The following is a 17,067-nucleotide window of genomic DNA, read 5'->3' on the forward strand; positions in this document are numbered from 1 at the left end:
TTGCACAGTAATAAAAGTAAAACCTGCCTTTTTAAATGGGCTGTGATTATAGTAATTGAAATGTAACTGAGTAACCCTTAATCATGCTTTACAAAATTCTGCTATTCCTCAAGTGAAAAAATTAAATCTACAGTTTAAAAAGAAGCAAGCAATTCTATCCATTAGCCAGAGTCAAAGTGTGCACTTTAAAACTGGAGATTTTGTAGGTTGCACTAACAATATTTCACACTCATAAACCAGTTTGAAGCCTGAAACACAATTTCATTTATCTTTATATTCTAAGCTTTATAGTGTCACAGAAAGTGTCCATCTGTTCAGCTGAGATTGCTTCAAATAGTGAGTGGTCAGAAAGACTTAGATGACACAGGTCAAAGGAGCTTCTTGACCCTGTGATACTTGCCAAAGCAATTGGAGCATCGGGACTGATATACCGTTAGATACAGTTCGCTAAAGCAGGCTGCACTTTAATTGGTAATGATAGCAAGAATACACAGTAAAGTCATTGCTGAAAGAAAACAAAAAGTATCCAATATAGTAATTTATTACCAGTCAGTGTGTTTCCCCCACCAGGTTGTATTACCCCTGCAGTGGTGAGAGAAAGCAAAAAGGTACTCTAACACTTAGCTGAAAATAGATGCCCTGCTGATACCCGGGATGTGTGGTAGCCCCATGATTGCCCATGCCATTAACTTGGTAATGTTGTCTCTGTTGTAAACTCAGCTCCCCATGTTCTTCCTGTGCATCAGCTGCAGATTGAAGGCTTTCTCCTTTGTCTTCTATTTGCACTGCCAATCACTCTGCTCTCCACCGACCCTTTGGAGGGAGACGGTTTTTACTGCCAACAACTATCTCCAGCAACCAAGGGCTCAACAGATCTAAAAATGAGTGGCTAGCACTTTCATTTACACTTTGTTGTTAGATTTATGCATCGTTTGGGAGGCATGTTCATTCCTGTCGTTCCACCAATGGTTTTTCGTATCTTTGTAAGATATATGCTTTTGTAGCTGGTATATCCCTACCTGCTTATGGTTTTCTGTAAAATTAAGTCATTTGTTATAAATGTTGAAATGTATTCGGTGCAATAGGAGCAAAGCCCTGTGTAGATCTTTTTCATTTAGTGAATCAATAAAAAAAATCCTTTTAAAAATAGTTACTGGTTTCTGTCAATGAAGATAAAATTCCCATGAAGAAATATAAATGAGCTCTTTTGAACATCTAGATACTTTTCCATAAAAATATCTTAAGATAAACTATATATAGCATGGAGAAAGGATAGATTAAAGGAGAAAAATTTCTAATTGCTAGCACAAACATAGTAAAATAAATCTTATTTCACAACTCCAATTGTTTTGGGGAGATGCAGTTTGTGTTTTAGTGTTTTGTGTGTGTGTGTCTGCTTTAAAGTGTCTACTCCACCCTTATTGAATGAATAAAGATCGGTAAGCATATGGCTGCTTTTACCTCCCTCAAGTACTTGATTTTACTTCAAGGCTCATTTCTTGTCATGACTGAGAGATGCCCCATTTTTCTCAAGTCATGAGAGAGAATTTATTCCTGAAATAACTATATAGAAAGCAATATTAGCATTTATAATTAAACACAATACTTACACTTGGTTATGTTTTTATAACTGAAGGTCCAAGTAGTGCTTTACAAGTTTGTTACTGTATGCATTTTTAATGAATAAAGTAGACTTTCATACATTGAGTTTCCATATATAAAATTCAATGGCATGTTCTTATAATTCTCGATGGAAATATCTTTCCAGTTAAAGTCTAGACATTTTAGGTTAGATCATGGAAATTACTAAATTGTTGACGTGTTATTTTCTCTCTTTATACACATAAACATACACACATTTCAGCTTTTAATTTAAGCAAACATCCTTTAGGATTATTCTGGATTAAAACGAGACACGTGGGGCACCTTTGTGGCTCAGTGGGTTAAAGCCTCTGCCTTGGGCTCAGGTCGTGGTCCCAGGGTTCTGGGATCGAGCCCCACATCGGGCTCTCTGCTTAGTGGGGAGCCTGCTTCCCCCTCTGTCTCTGCCTGCCTCTCTGCCTACTTGTGATCACTCTCTCTGTCAAATAAATAAATAAAATATTAAAAATAAATAAATAAAATAAAACGAGACACGTGAGGAGTTAGAATGCTCTAGACCAGATTCAGCCTCTCCTCTACCAGCTGCATTCACTTTGACCAGGTTCTCAGCACTGCATTTGATTACCCCAAAGGCAGTTTGGTGGAAGCATGTCCTACAGCAGCTCCTATCTATTTTAGAAACTATAATGCTTTGTGCTTCAATCCAACTAGGGACTTTAGCTTTGAAGGCTAGAATGGAGCTTTATCATCTTTGCAAGGCCAGACCAAGGAAGGCGTTTCAGGGGGAAAAAAAAAAATCTAATATCCTGTTTCTGCACTTCAAGGGATTATTGGACTTGCTGAATTAAAGTCTTCTACTCAGTAAGCATTGAGTTACTATTACATTAATTAATTAATTTGCTGCTGATACGAAGACCAAGCACTCATGCCCCATTCGTAAGTATTCATAAACCAAAGAATTTTTAAGTCAATATCTAGCTTTGCGCTGAATTCTGGTTTTTTAGACCAAGGAAGTCTAAAGTGAAAATTGTATGAAAGCTTTTTAATACTGGATAAGTGTTAATTTACATAACATTTATTAACAGTTCCTTTATTTTTCTTTCTAATTTGTATTTTCTATCTTTGAATCCGCCAAAGGACAAGGCAGCAGGCAAAGGGAGGAGCCCATTCATCAGGCATGTGCATCTTGTTAAGAAAATAACTAGTGAGTTAGGAAAGAGGGTAAACCAGTGTGGGACTCTCCATCAGCTAATGGAAATTCGCGTATTTTAAGGGAGGGAGCAGAGTTCCCAGAATAAGCTGAATCCCAATGGTAAACAACCTTCGGAGACAAGAACATAGGTAAAATAGCATTTAAATTGTGCTTTCCATGAAATTTTTATGTGGTAATGTGTATTAAATCAGTTAAAGTAGAAGGCATGTCTTGATATATTTGGGGGGGGGGGGAATAAAAGCATTTTCTTTTCCTGGATATCATGTCAGTAATATATACAGTAATTTGACTTTTCAGGTACGGTTTATTTTGTAATTTAAGACTTTCCAAAATACAGTATGTCAGTATTGGCTTTCATGTATCACTAATGGACCAAGGCTGAATTTTAGGAAATGAATGCTTGACAGTCCAGGAAGGACCCTGACATTTATGGATCGTGAAGAATCCTCTCTCACTTTTCAAGCCACAGCCCTTGTGTTAGCCTCCATACTATGACGCTATTGTGTTCCTTTCTACCATAAAATGAAAACACGTGTGTAGGTCTGTGTTCATGTGTATAAGTTGTTCTTTCACATAGAAATGAGATTGATTATATTAGAGGGTATTCTACAAGTTGCTTTATTATATTAAAAAAATATTTGGCAGGCATTCTTTTATATTAATACATACAGACCTGGTTACATTTTTACTGATCTCCCAATAAACATTGTTTTAGATTTTTCTTTCATAAAGTATTTGATGAGGGAAGTATTTGGGATTATAAATTAATATGCAATCTTTACTAGTTGATGTTGTTAAAATGTACCTGGTATTCTTTCAATTACCTATTATTACTGAATAAATCAAATTTAATGAAAGGGGTTAAAGAGAGGTGGTTACTCACATAAATGGACCTAGGAAAACCATCCCAACTTAGCCAACATTGAGAAAATAAGTGAATCATTTAAAAAAAAAAAAAATCAATGATAGGGATGCTTGGGTGGCTCAGTCAGTTAAGTATCCAACTCTTGGTCTCAGCTTGGGTCATAATCTCAGGGTCGTGAGATCCAGCCCTACGTCGGTCTCCATGCTTGGTGCAGAGTCAGCTTGGGATTTTCTGTCTCCCTCTCCTTCTGCCCCTTCCTGCTCATGCTCTGTCTCTCTCTAAAATAAATAAATAAATCTTTAAAAAGCAATAATAATATCAATTTGTTTATAGTAATATTATTACTTAACTTTTTTTTTTCCTTTCCTGGAAGTATTAGCAAATACCAAAGGTTAAGAAAAAGAAATAAAAAGAGTAGGAATGGGAAGAATGAAATGAATTCCCCTTATTCAAGTATAATAGTGGATGATCTATATAAAAGTGAATAGACCAGAAGACCTAATAAAACAAAAAATAAAGGATGGTAATGCTAAAGAAAAATTTATGTGCTTATACAAAAAAACACACAAGTTAGTATCAAAATTCCATTGATAAAAACAGTATAAAATATAAAATAACAGGGATAAATTTAATAAGAAATATGTAAAAGCCATATGAACACTGTTTTAAAAATCACTCAAAGACATAAAAAATAACTTGATTCAATAACATCGTTGTTATATGGAATCCCACAGGGAAAGCTCAGTATTTTAAAGATTCCTATAGTCACAAATCTATACATTTAATAAAAATAACTTTCAAAATCTAGATGAGTTTTTGGGACTTCGATGATTTGATTATAGAATTATTCTGGAAAAAATAAATGTATAAAATGAGATAAGAAAAATGAGCAAATGAGGAATGATGGAAATGAGGTTTCCTTCTCAGATGTTAAGTATATCTATCATCTATCTATCTATTTATCTATCATCTGCAGTAGAGTTCAGAAGTGACTTAAGAAAAGGCAAAAAGGTAAATGGAAAGGACAAAAGAATCTAAGAATAAGCATGTATATAAATCATAATTTGATCTTTGGAAAGAATGGCACTTAAAATCATAAGGGAAAGTTTATAAGTGGCCTTTGTACAATTGAGTGTATTTTTAGATAAAACATACAATGATGTCCCTACTCTCTACCTTTCGCAAAAACAAATTTCAGATGAATAGAAGTTTTAATATAGGAAGATAGATTACTAGGGGAAAATAGGTAATATTTTTAGTAATTGCATTGTGAAAGTGCTAAGAGTGGCAAAATTCCCAAAAGATACATGAAACAAAAATTATAGTTTTACTATTTACATTTAAAAAATATTGTAGAGATTCTCAAACTCTATAAATGTAAAGCCTAATGAGACTTGAAAAATATTTGCAGTATATTTGAGGGTTAATATCTTTACATCAAAAAGGCTCTTACAAATTGATAAGGGAAAGATAAATGGTAAATTAGGAAACAGGGCAAAAATGAACATTTAAATTGCAGAACTTACTCACTGAAAATCATCAATGCAAATTTCCTATCAGATTAATAAACATTAAAAGAAGTGCTGAGCTCTTTAATGGTATGACAAAGTAACTTATATGCATTCACCTTTGGTTGAAGTGTGTTTTAAAAGAAACTTGCTGGAGCATAGTCTAACAATTTAACAAACATTTTAAAGGTCTGTATCTTTTCCATCGAAATTTCACTTCAAAGAATTTTTTTTTTACTTCAAAGAATTTTTTAAAAGACCTGGAAAACTATCCTATGGCTTAAAGCACAAACATGTTGAGAGAAGCAATAGAAAACAGTGGTTTCCATTTGTAATCGGTAGAGAAATGGCTTACTTAAGGAACACATTTGTCCTTTCCCAAATTACCCCAGATTCTGCATCAGTAAAATTTTGAAGAGACATAGTCCAAAGTCAGGGCAAGGACATCCAAGTACACCAGGAGCAAGGAGTGGAGGCACGATAGCCGGGTAGACAGGACCCCACTGACGAAGGCAATCTGTTATGGGGCAGGTTGACTCTCGGCTGACCCTGTAATTAGGTGCTTAAATGGGCTAGTGTTGTGAGGCACTTATTTTTCACTTAGGCGACAGTTTCTTAAGTGAATTGCTCTGGTCACACAAAGGTTAGAGATGGGTTTACAGAAATGTTCATCACTAACACCCAATAGCTGAATCCCAAGTTACCATAAACAAAAGCATACCTAATGTACTTTTTTATGTGCTGGATTTTCTTTGTTATTTTGCAGAAAGACCTGGAATAACATCTTCAACTATTGTGTTTCAGTATTGAACAGTTACTAGGAGGAGGATGCCATGAAGTCAGTACATTTACCCTCCATGGTTATAGGACTCAGCTTGTCTGACTCTTTAAGGCTCAAAGAAGTCCTCTGTAATAGACCTCATGTTTTATGAACTCTTAAGAGATTCCTGCCAGTGGAATGCACTGAGGCCGAGGCATGGTCAGCTTTTTAAAGATTGGGATGGATGAAAATAGTGATGTGTGTGTGTGTGTGCGCACACGCACACACGCGTAGGAAAAGAAATAACAATGTCGTGAAATACCCGAGTAAGGACAGCGAGATGATGACTAGAAGAGATTAGAAAAGGGGAAGTCTCTTGGGGAAATGAGTTTTCTTTGGGGATAGATTTTCTGTAGATGGGTGTTGGGGCATTCTCAGCATAAGGACAAATACAGAGGCAGAGAAATCAGAGAAGGCTGGAAGGCCAAGACAGAGCAGAAGAATCAGGCAGCAGTGACAAGCACCCACTGCAGTTAGGAGAAGAGAAGGAAAAGATGGTGTTCAGATGTAAGCCTGGCTCACCAGGAGCACGTTGCCACAAGGTGTCTCAGGAATTGAAGAAACTTTCTTAGTGAGGAGGCTGGTGTTGCTGTAACCATGATTTAATGTGCCTTTTAGAGTACAAATAATACCTTTGTGATATTTGAAAGTAAGAAAAAAGGTCTGACTTTTTAGTATGCTTCCCTGAAATTTGGTGAAATGTATGTGCCCAAAAAATGTGATTAGGAGGAAGTATACAATCCTGGTTAGAAAACTAGAATGATATTTTATTTGATAAAATACCAGTGACTAAATGTCTTTTTTTTTTTTTTTTTTTTTTACTTCTGGGACCACATTCAAATAAGACTTGGCCACAGAGCCATGGAGTAGAAATCCGTCATTGTTTCTTCTGGTGTGACTTTTCTATTCCAGGGATCCCTCTGTTGTATGATTGGAAGGAAAGGAAGGTCCTGTTAGGTTGAAAGCAAACCTGAGCTTCCCTGGCTTTGCTGAGGCACCACGGGTATCTCGCAGTGATGGGCCTGTCTTTAGAAAGCGCCCACTGAGGCAGCAATGGACTTTGCTTTAACTCCTGAAAACAGACTCTGTCTCCTTTTACAGTAAGAGACGCACACGCAGAGCTGGGACCTTTTCCTGGCTCTTCGGTGGTGAACTATCCATAGTAAAGTTGGAGTTACTTTTGTTGACTTCTTATTTTAGAGTGAAAGGGGAATAACCTGCTTTCCTTGGTCAGTCAGTACCATTTCATGAGTAATTCTTCTGATTGTGTAGGAGATAGATACTTCTTTCATTCTGTGAATATTCTTGAATACTGCTATTTGAAAACTATTGATTTGGGAAGTAGGAAATGAAGAAGGGGAAGGAGGAAGAGAAGGAGAAGAAGCGAAGAAGAGGAGGGAGGAGAAGGAGGATTTTTTTTCTAATTTAATTGTATGGTACACAATCTGTCACTTTTTACTTCATTTTTGAATTTCACAATTCGCAGTTATTTTAGAAAAGTATTGAAAAGAGAATTATATTAAAAGTTTTGTCATTTGAAGCATCTGAATTAGTTTTCTCTTCTTCAGTTGTTAATTGGTCTCCCCTGCTGGATCCTTGATTGTCATTGGCATTGGGTAAGACTCAATTCTGGCATTCAGTGTAATCCTTCATTTTCATTTTTTACAGCGTTTGCTATCTACTTTGTGATGGGAACACATCATTTAATAATCAGTCAAAGCCTGACTAATGGGTGGGGTGGGACTTTATGTTAAAAAGGGAGGCACTAGTTTTATAAGTGATGAGTTCATTAGTGAATGTTTTCCTATAATGATGGCTTTTTCGTTTTTATACATCTGTGAATATGGTATTTCCTTCAATGAATGCTTAGCTAATGAGGCTCCTTCATACATCTTAGAAATAATAAATAAGAAACACCATTCTATTCTTGGAGAAATATAAGTCATAGAATGTCATCCGAAGAATAGTCAGGGGGAAAAAAATGGATTTGGGAGCCCTGACTTGGCTATTTACCAAATGAGGAACCCAACAAGTCACTTTACTTCTCTGTTCCTCATTTTCCCTTAAGATCAGCTAATTTCTAAATTCTTCCTGCAAATACCTAGAATATTTCTGCATCTAGCATCTATGTCTTTTCATATAGTATTTAAATATTTGTATTAGGTATTATTGCACACAGCCACAAAAGTGAGAAGAGAAGATAGTTTTAATCATCAGTTTTATCAAACTTATTTTGTGGTTGTAGGTTGGGCAGGTCAGATCCTTTCACAACAAACTCAGTGGGGGATCCAATATGTTTTCAGAGAGAAGTTTTATCAGAACATGTTGTCAGTGCATTTCCACCTTCAAAGGCAGGGGGTAAAACCAGTCTTGTTTAACCATTTTGTCTTTCTGAATCAGATAGAAAAAAGAAGAGGCACAAGCTGAACACAGCAGGAAAAAGGAAAAATAAGTAAATGAATAGACTTCTTAAAATAAAGATGTTAGACTTACACCTTCACATCTATCACATTTTTTCTTCTAAAGTTTTGGGTCCTTCCGGTGCTTCCTTTTTATGTGTCTATTGGGTTTTTGAGAGTTTGAGTTTTGTGTTGTTGACTTTAGTTTTACTTGTCATTTATTTTGAGTTCTTGTGGGGAGTGGAGGAATAATTTCTGTTCCGCTGACCATCTGGGATTCACTTGCGGACTTTCTGACTCAGTAGCTTTTCCCGAAGTCTGTGTACTCAGACAAAGAGCTCATTTCTATGTGCCTCTTCCTACTCCCCACCTGCTGTTGAGAGCATTCACATGTAGATATATCAGAACCATTTTACTCCCCAGGCTCCCAAAGTTCAGAGGCTGGAATGGACCATTGTCCCTTAGTGCTACCTCTTGCCATCCAGATTGTAAACACACCTCCTCTCTTGCTTCAGCCTGGAACTTCAGAGAGTGGTTGTAACGGTGATGGGATATTGGGGAAAAGACCAGCACCTTTTCTATTTGTGCAAAGCCTGGACAGCACATTTTGGGGAGCTGTCAGGCAATCAGAGAACATTCTGTCAGCAACACATGGACTAATAACTTAAAATTTATATTTAGCCCTCACACTTTTGCAGTGACATAGATTCAATGAAATTCTTTTTTGTCTTCAATTACTTGTTCTCGACTTTTTAATTATAATCAGATTGATGAATGTTTCTAAAATACTTGTTTTAAAATGATGGTTTACATATACTTTATCATTCCAGAAGTAATATATTTATATTTTTTACAATGTTATTCGGTCATGATTTAGCAAAACACTTCTATTTTTTAATTTCTTTTAGCAGGCTGTTTTTAATAGAATTCTTGTCAGCAGAATATATTGTGTATAGTACCATATAAATATAAATAAGGTTAACATTTACTATAGCCTTTGCTAAACATTACTAAATATTGTGCATGTCCGGTCTATAATGTGAAAGCTCAATAATTACTATTATTGACATTTGTTGTCATTCTATATTGCTTATGTTCAAAATGATGGTAATAATATTTTTAAAGTCCATTGATGACATGACTTTAAAAATATACTATTTTTTAACAGAGTTAAACATTTTTAAACAATGATATAGTCTAGAATTATAATATTCATTTTAGGACATTAAGATATAACAGTGGTTTATACTTATAATCTAAATTGACTTGTTTCCAAATGAAAAACAACTTTATTATATGTTAAAAAAAAAAAAAAAACTTAGCGGGCTCCTGGGTGATGCAGTTGGTTAAGCTTATGCTTCTTGGTTTAGGCTCAGGTTGTAACGTAGGGTCTTGAGATCAAGCCCTGCATCTAGCTCCTTTCCTTCTCCCTCTATCCCTCCCATCCACCCTCCCCCTCACTCTCTCTCTCCCTCAAATAAATAAATAAATCTTGAAAAAAAAAAACTTGGAATAAAATTGAAAATATTCTAAAGTGTTCAGTTGCTCCTGAGGCTTAAAGTGATTATGGTTAGGGAGGGAAACTTAGGATTTTTGTTTACAACACTGCAATGGGTCTATTTTGGCTGTGTGATCACAAAATAAGAGGATGAGACCAAACCAGGGAGTGTGTCATATTGCCAGAATCATTGCTATGATTTTGATTGGCCCAGTAATTGAGAAGTCTAGATACTGTGGCCAGAGATTACAGTTTGGGGAAGTGGAACTGCATAGGAGAGTGGAACTCTGTCTTAGTCTGGTTGATTAGCCTGCAGTTCAGAAGTAATCATAGCTAGAGTTTGGGAATCAGCAACTTCCTTACTTACATACCCCTTCAAGGGTCACAGAGGAATAAATTTGAAACTCAACAGAGTTTGCAAGGCTTTAATGCAATGTGGCTCCTGTCCTGTCTGGCTCATCTGCATTTCCATATTCTGCTCTCCATCCATACTAAAATTGTCCCAGTACATAGTTCTACATATGTCCTCACCCCAACTCCAGCCAACACTTCTTGGGTCTTCTCATGTTGTTCTCTTTGCCTCGAGTACTTGGTCTTGCCCATTTCTTTAGTTCATTTCTCCTTAATCTTTCAGATTGTGGTTTGTTGTCACTTCTGCTTAGACTTCGTGGGTCATCAAGGTCGGATATGAGGTGCCTGCTTCAGGCCTTCATAGCTTCCTACATTGGCCCTTACTCTGCCCTTGTCCTGGCTATGAGGTCCTTGCTGGGCACCTATCTCTCTCCTCTTCTGAGTGTAAAGGGTGGGATCTGTAACTATGCAGTTGCTGAGTCTTGTTCCATATTCTGTGGACAGCTACTCATACCATGTTCTACTTAAGAGGTCCCCCACAAGGACCTCTTCAATGTCTGCTGAATGAATGAAAACAGAGATAAACCCACAGCATAGATCTGGGTATACTATCCTCCAAGAACATGAAGTAGCATCTCAATTAGAGACAATGATAGTGAATTTTTTTTTTTTTGGTGGCTTAGAGATTTTTCTTTTTTTTTTTTATTATGTTCAATTAGCCAGCATATAATACATCATTAGTTTTTGATGTAGTATTCAATGATTCATTAGTTGCGTATAACACTCAGTGCTTATCATATCACATGGATAGTGAATATTTCTTAAAGACTGATTGATTGATTGATTTGAGAGAGAGAGAGGCAGAGAGAGGGAATATGGAGCAGGGGGACAAAGGGAGAGGGAGAGAGAGAATCTCAAGCAGATGTCCCACTGAGTGTGGAGCCCAGCTGGGTGCTGGATCGCAGGACCCTGAGATCATGACCCAAGCTGAAATCAAATAGTCAGATGTTTATTTTACTGAGCCACCCAAGTACCCTGAAAGAATGACAGTGTATATTTTTAAGACTCTTGATACATATAACTGTGATGTTTCTGAGAAAAGATAAGGCCATCTAGATGTCATCAGAGTCCTGTTAAAATGAGCACTCAACAGCATGGGCTCCTTTTTGTTTTCTGTAAGTTTGAAAAAATTTTAGCAAATGTAAGGGCTCAAAACCAGTGTGGTATATAAAATTTTATACTTGTTTTATTTTTATTGAGACAAATGGATTAAAAACTATGTCCCTCAGTGGTATTTTTGTCTCTTTTGCTCATATTATTTCTTGAGATACAAGTATTTTGCTAATTAATTTTTGTGAGCTGCTTATATATCTAAAATATTGGCCTTCGATTTACTAGCAAATCTTCTTACACTTTTAAATTTAATCTGATTAATGTATTTTGGGGGAGGGAGGCACAATGTTAAAACCATTTAGATAGCCGTATCTATTATTGACATTTTCCTTGGCAATTCTTATTACCTGGCTGGCTCAGTCAATAGAGCACATGACTTTTAATCTCAGGATTGTGAGTTCAAGCCCCATGCTGGGTGTAGAGAATACTTAAAAATAAAACTTTAAGAAATAGATACAGTTAAAAGGAGATATTGAGAAATCTCTGCAATTTTATAAAAATGGGATTACACGATTTAATCTAGGTATCTTCCGTAGACACTGTGAATTTCTTGCTGTGGTATTATATATTTTACCAAAAAAAACCCCACAAACCTCTTTTTAATCTTTTTTAATCTGCTTAGTATTTTAATATGTGCACATATTATAATCTATTTAGCCAAATCTATATTGCGGGACATTCAAGTTATTTTCAGCTTATTGATGTAAAAATTTCTACAACGAACATTCTTTTTCATATAATTTTGAGTATCTTTGTAATTTTACCCTTAGGAAAGTCATTTCTATATCCAAGGTTATGTAATATTTTAAGGTTGTCGATACATTTTGCCAATTACCTTTTATAAAAAGATGCCAATTTATACTCATCGTGAAATGTAAGCGAGCGCCCATTTCCTCTCTTCCTTATCAAAACTAAATACAGTAGTCCCCCCTTATCAACAGTTTCAGTTACCCATGGGTCAGAAGCCAATGACCCTCCTCCTGACATATCATCAGGCCAGTAGTAACCTAAAGCTGCACCACAGTGCCTATGTCATTTAGCTAATTTCATCTCATCACTAGACATTTTATCATCTCACATTATCACAAAAAGTAGGGTGAGTACAGTACAATAAGATATTTTGAGAGAGAGAGAGAGAGAGACCACATTCACATAGCTTTTATTTCACTATATTCTTCTAAGTGTTCTCTTTTATTATTAGTTATTACTGTTAATCTCTTCCTGTGCTTAACTTATAAATTAAACTTTATCATAGGTAGGTATGCATAGGGGAAAATATAGTAAATGTATAGCTCAGAGTTATCTGCCACCTAAGGCATCTACTAGGAATCTTTGGAACATATAACCCATGAATTTTATTTTTTTATTTTATTTTTATTAACTTTATTTATTTTTTATATAACTTTATTTATTTTTTATTTTATAATTTTATTTTATTTTTATTAACTGAATTTTAATTTTCAATTCTATATACAAACCTAATTTCTAACTATTAGTGGGCTAGTAAAATAAACATCTGTACCCCTTGGGTACCTGGCAGTCACAAACACAGATTCTCTCTTGAAGAATGCATTTTCAACCCATGACTCGAAGGCTTCTCACTGGTAACGTTTCCCAAATGCACACACATGCACACACCCATGCACATACACAGTCACAAAACATAAGGAGACAGAAAAGCACCACCAAAATAAAAAAGCAGAGTCATACTCACAAGGATTTTAAAAATTGGAATTATAGATGTATTATACAAAATAAGTACCTTTAGAAGAATAATGGTTTAAAAATATAAGGAAGAAATAACTGACTGTAAAAATGAAGTTTGTTTTTTAAAGGGACCAAATGGAACGGATAGAGATTAAAAATGTAAAACTCAAAATTAAAAAACTCAGTGGGTAAGTTAAATATTATAGGAGAGACAGGTGAGAAGAAAATAGGCAAACTAAAGGAGAATTCCAAAGTGATGTCCAGCATGAGGCACAGAGAGACAAAGAAATTTAAAAAAAAAAAAAGAGAGAGAGAGAGAGAGAGAAAATAGTGTGTCTGACAAATGAGCTCATTAGAGTTCTGTATGGGGTGAAAGGGATGCGGAGGGAAAACATTCAAAAAGGTAGGTCTGAGAACCGAACAAAATTAAGGAGACATAGAAATACTCAGATACAATGTAGGATTGGGGGGAAACACACCTAAACGAATTCTAGTGATTCTATGATTTTATGCAGAATAGTAAAGACAAAAAGATCTAAAAAGCAGCAGACAGGAAAGACAGACAGAGTGACAGAGTACTAGCTAACATCTCAAATGCATCAAAGGAAACCGGAAGACTGGAGAATTAATGCCTTCAAAAATGCTATGAGAAAATAAATGAAATTAAAATAGTTTACTCAAGGAAATGGTCTTCCAAGGAAAACATTATTCCATTGAGAGGACCTACAAAGTAAAATTTTGATTCTTTGAAGAGAATATCAAAATCGATAAACTTCTGGCAAGAAAAAAAGCAAAAGCAATAATATCAGAAATGAAAAAGGACCCATAGCTACAGGAAGTTTAAAAAATTGATAAGCAAATAATATAAACATCCCTCTGAACAACCATTAAACGATCAAAAGAAATTAAGCATGGTCTAAGTAAGTGGGAGATACAGTCTGGAACTTGATGAACATCCTCAAACTTATGTGAAAGAATAAAAGACTGTATAAACAACTGGATAGGAGAACCTCACCACCAGATCTGAAGTCTTTTTGTAAAGCTATTATACTATGGAATAGATTAATTGAATAGTGTCCCAGGCAGCAGATCAGTGAGAAAAGAACAAGTTTGCAAATGATACTGGAGCAACTGATATCAAGATTTAAAAAAAAAAAAAAAAACATGAAAAGTATGTCCTATTGCAAACCAAACACAAAAATGAAAAAAGTATTAAACAATTAAAAAATTGTGTGAACCTGGGGTGCTTGGGTGGCTCAGTCATTAAGCGTCTGCCTTCGGCTCAGGTGATGATCCCCAAGGACCTGGGATCAAGCCCCCACTTGGGCTCCCTGCTCAGTGGGAAGCCTGATGCAGGGCTTGATCCCAGGACCCTGGGATCATGACCTGAGCCAAAGGCAGACACTTAACCGAATGAACCACCCAGGCATATCAATGTTCTCCTCCTTAATTTTCAAACCCACTTTTCCCACTTTGTGTGTCTTCATGGCTATGTTGATAGGAAGATAAGAAATCAGATAAGAAAAGATATTAATCTGATGCTATCTTACTTCCTAGGCCTAATTCATATTTTTTTTCAAAGAAAAATAAAGGTTTTAAGAAGGAAAAGAAAAAGTTTTTTAGGAATATAGACTGTTTAATTTAGAGGGAAGTTTTCCTAACAGACAAAATAATTGAAATGGCTTTAGTTGTACTGCTACTTAATGCTTTCATTTTATGCCATTTTAATATGGAACTTTTAATAAAATCACTTGAAAAATAAAAACCCTGACACATAATTTTTTTTTTCCTTAATCTCCTTTAGGTTGCTGATGCCAAGTCTTTCTCAGGACCTTTTAATGTCTTGCCTGTGAAGACAAAATGGAGTAGCATTGGCTTTCATATCCTTCTATTTGATCTGGAAAATCTTGTTGAACTTTTGCTGCCAACTCCAATCTGTGACGTTGACCCTTCTAATTCATTCTATGGTAGTGAGATCCTGAGAAGAGCCAAAAGCACAGTGGAGAAGAAAACACTGACGCTGAAAAGAAATAAAACTGCCTGTGGTTCTCTCTCAGCAGAGGTGCAAACCAAGCCTTTTGGTGAAAACCCAGCCCAAGGAGATAATGCTGTCAAATTCTTAGAAGAAAGTGATGGCATTAAAAGGCAGAAGAAAACGAAGAACTCCAAAAAGATGCACCCCGGGCCATCAAGAAAAGTGGATGCCAGCATCACAATAGATGCAGCTAAATTGTTCCTATCTTGCTTTTTGCCATGGGGACTGGATAAAGAATTAGATAATCTCTGCATTAAGCATCTCAATATTTTAAAGCTTCAGGGTTCTGTTTCTTTAGGACTTGCTGCAAATGAAGACCGCTTCTCATTGATGCTGCCGGGGTGGGATGTATGCAGTGCTGAAATGAAAACAGACTATTCAAAAGTTAATTTATTTTCCAAAAAAGTTTTAGACTTGTCCAATAAATACACGTCCACTCTTCCAAATCAGGTTGGGATACCAAGAGGACTGGAGAATAATTGTGATTCTTTGCAAGAGTCGGATACTATAGTTTATTTACTGAGCAGACTATTTGTAGTTAATAAGTTAGTTAACATGCCTTTAGAGTTGGCATGTGGAACTGACAGGTAAGATGTGCATAAATATTTTGACTACTATTATTTGGGACATTAAAAGAATCATAATTATTTGCTGTATTTGGCTCTCTACCCTCCCTCCCTCCCTCCTCTTCCTTCCTTTCTTCCTTTTTTCAGATCAAGAGTAAATATGCAACAGCTCCTTCAGCTCAAAACACATTTAAAAAAAACTTCCTCTTAATTCTTTGGGATCAAAGAATAATTTGGGCAATGAATCTATATATTTTAAAATTTATTCATTCAAAAAATATCCATTGCTCTCATAATATGTGCCAGGAAAATCATTAGTGCTGGGCGCTGAATGATTTAATAGATAGGTAGACTGAGAGATAGACGATACATAGATTGATTCATACACACCTTGAAATCCATTTTACTTGCTGTGAATTAAATATGAACAAAGAACATTTAAGTAAATGCCAGTGATAATATATTTCATATATTATCGGAGAAAGTTTTACAGTTTCAGAGCCCAAGTCCCACCATTTAATTTATACTTTGGTGTACTAAACTAGAGGTGGCAATCAGTAATTCATTTACAGAAAGTACAGTTGAATAAAAATAGCTCTTGTTTTTTGAATATTTAATATCTATTAGTCACCATGTAAGTACTTTACTTACCTGATTTCACTTCATATGCAAGGCTGGCATATAGGTACTATTATTTTGCTCTTTGTAAAGATGAGGATATTGAGTCTTATGGCGAAAAGGTATCAACTCCAAGATTAATTCAGCTTCTTAGAGGCTGATTCAAAGCTGAGCACCAGTCTAATTCCAGAGCCTGATTCATTACTAACCTTAACTCTGTGTGTCTACCTTCTTCTACTGCTAAAATTCAGTATAGTTTTTCAGTCTGACATTAGAGGATTGAATTTACAATTTACAACATGTATCCTTAGCACTAGTCTACAGAAGAAATTTCTCATTTGATTCAAATGATTTAAAAAAAAGGCACATTAATAAATAGAAAACACCAAAAGTAGGGTAAAGAAATGCGGAAAAAATCTTGGTAGTATAGGTAAGTATCTTGGTGTTCAGAGTAAAGAGAATAATTAGTGTGAGATGAAACCATGGGAACGCTTTTACAGAAAGCACTTCCCACTATGTGGTGGTAAACGGTCCTTGACGGTTCTATTCTGTGATAGGAGTGCAGTTCCAGGCACTGAAGGGTCAGCACCATTCCTGCCCTCAGTGGGACTACCCTTTGGTAGGAAGGCTATGTGGGTTATTTAGGATCCAATGTTATGTTTCCTTCCATTATAATGCTTCTATACTACCAGGTTTCCCATTTTCTGTTCTG

The 17,067-nt window shown here is 35.7% G+C and overlaps 1 protein-coding gene across 3 annotated transcripts in view; it reads left to right on the forward strand.

Annotated features, from left to right (window-relative positions):
- WDR72 (WD repeat domain 72) overlaps positions 1–17,067 on the forward strand; it is a 215,291-nt gene that overhangs the window by 108,686 nt on the left and 89,538 nt on the right. For all 3 annotated transcript variants that reach the window (XM_032856425.1, XM_032856428.1, XM_032856427.1), the window contains one exon: positions 14,941–15,758. In XM_032856425.1, the coding sequence (XP_032712316.1) occupies positions 14,941–15,758 (818 nt within the window). The remainder of the gene's footprint in view (positions 1–14,940; positions 15,759–17,067) is intronic.

The sequence above is a fragment of the Lontra canadensis genome, unplaced genomic scaffold (assembly GCF_010015895.1).
Source record: "Lontra canadensis isolate GAN:19392208 unplaced genomic scaffold, GSC_riverotter_1.0 scaffold12, whole genome shotgun sequence".
NCBI lineage: Eukaryota > Metazoa > Chordata > Mammalia > Carnivora > Mustelidae > Lontra > Lontra canadensis.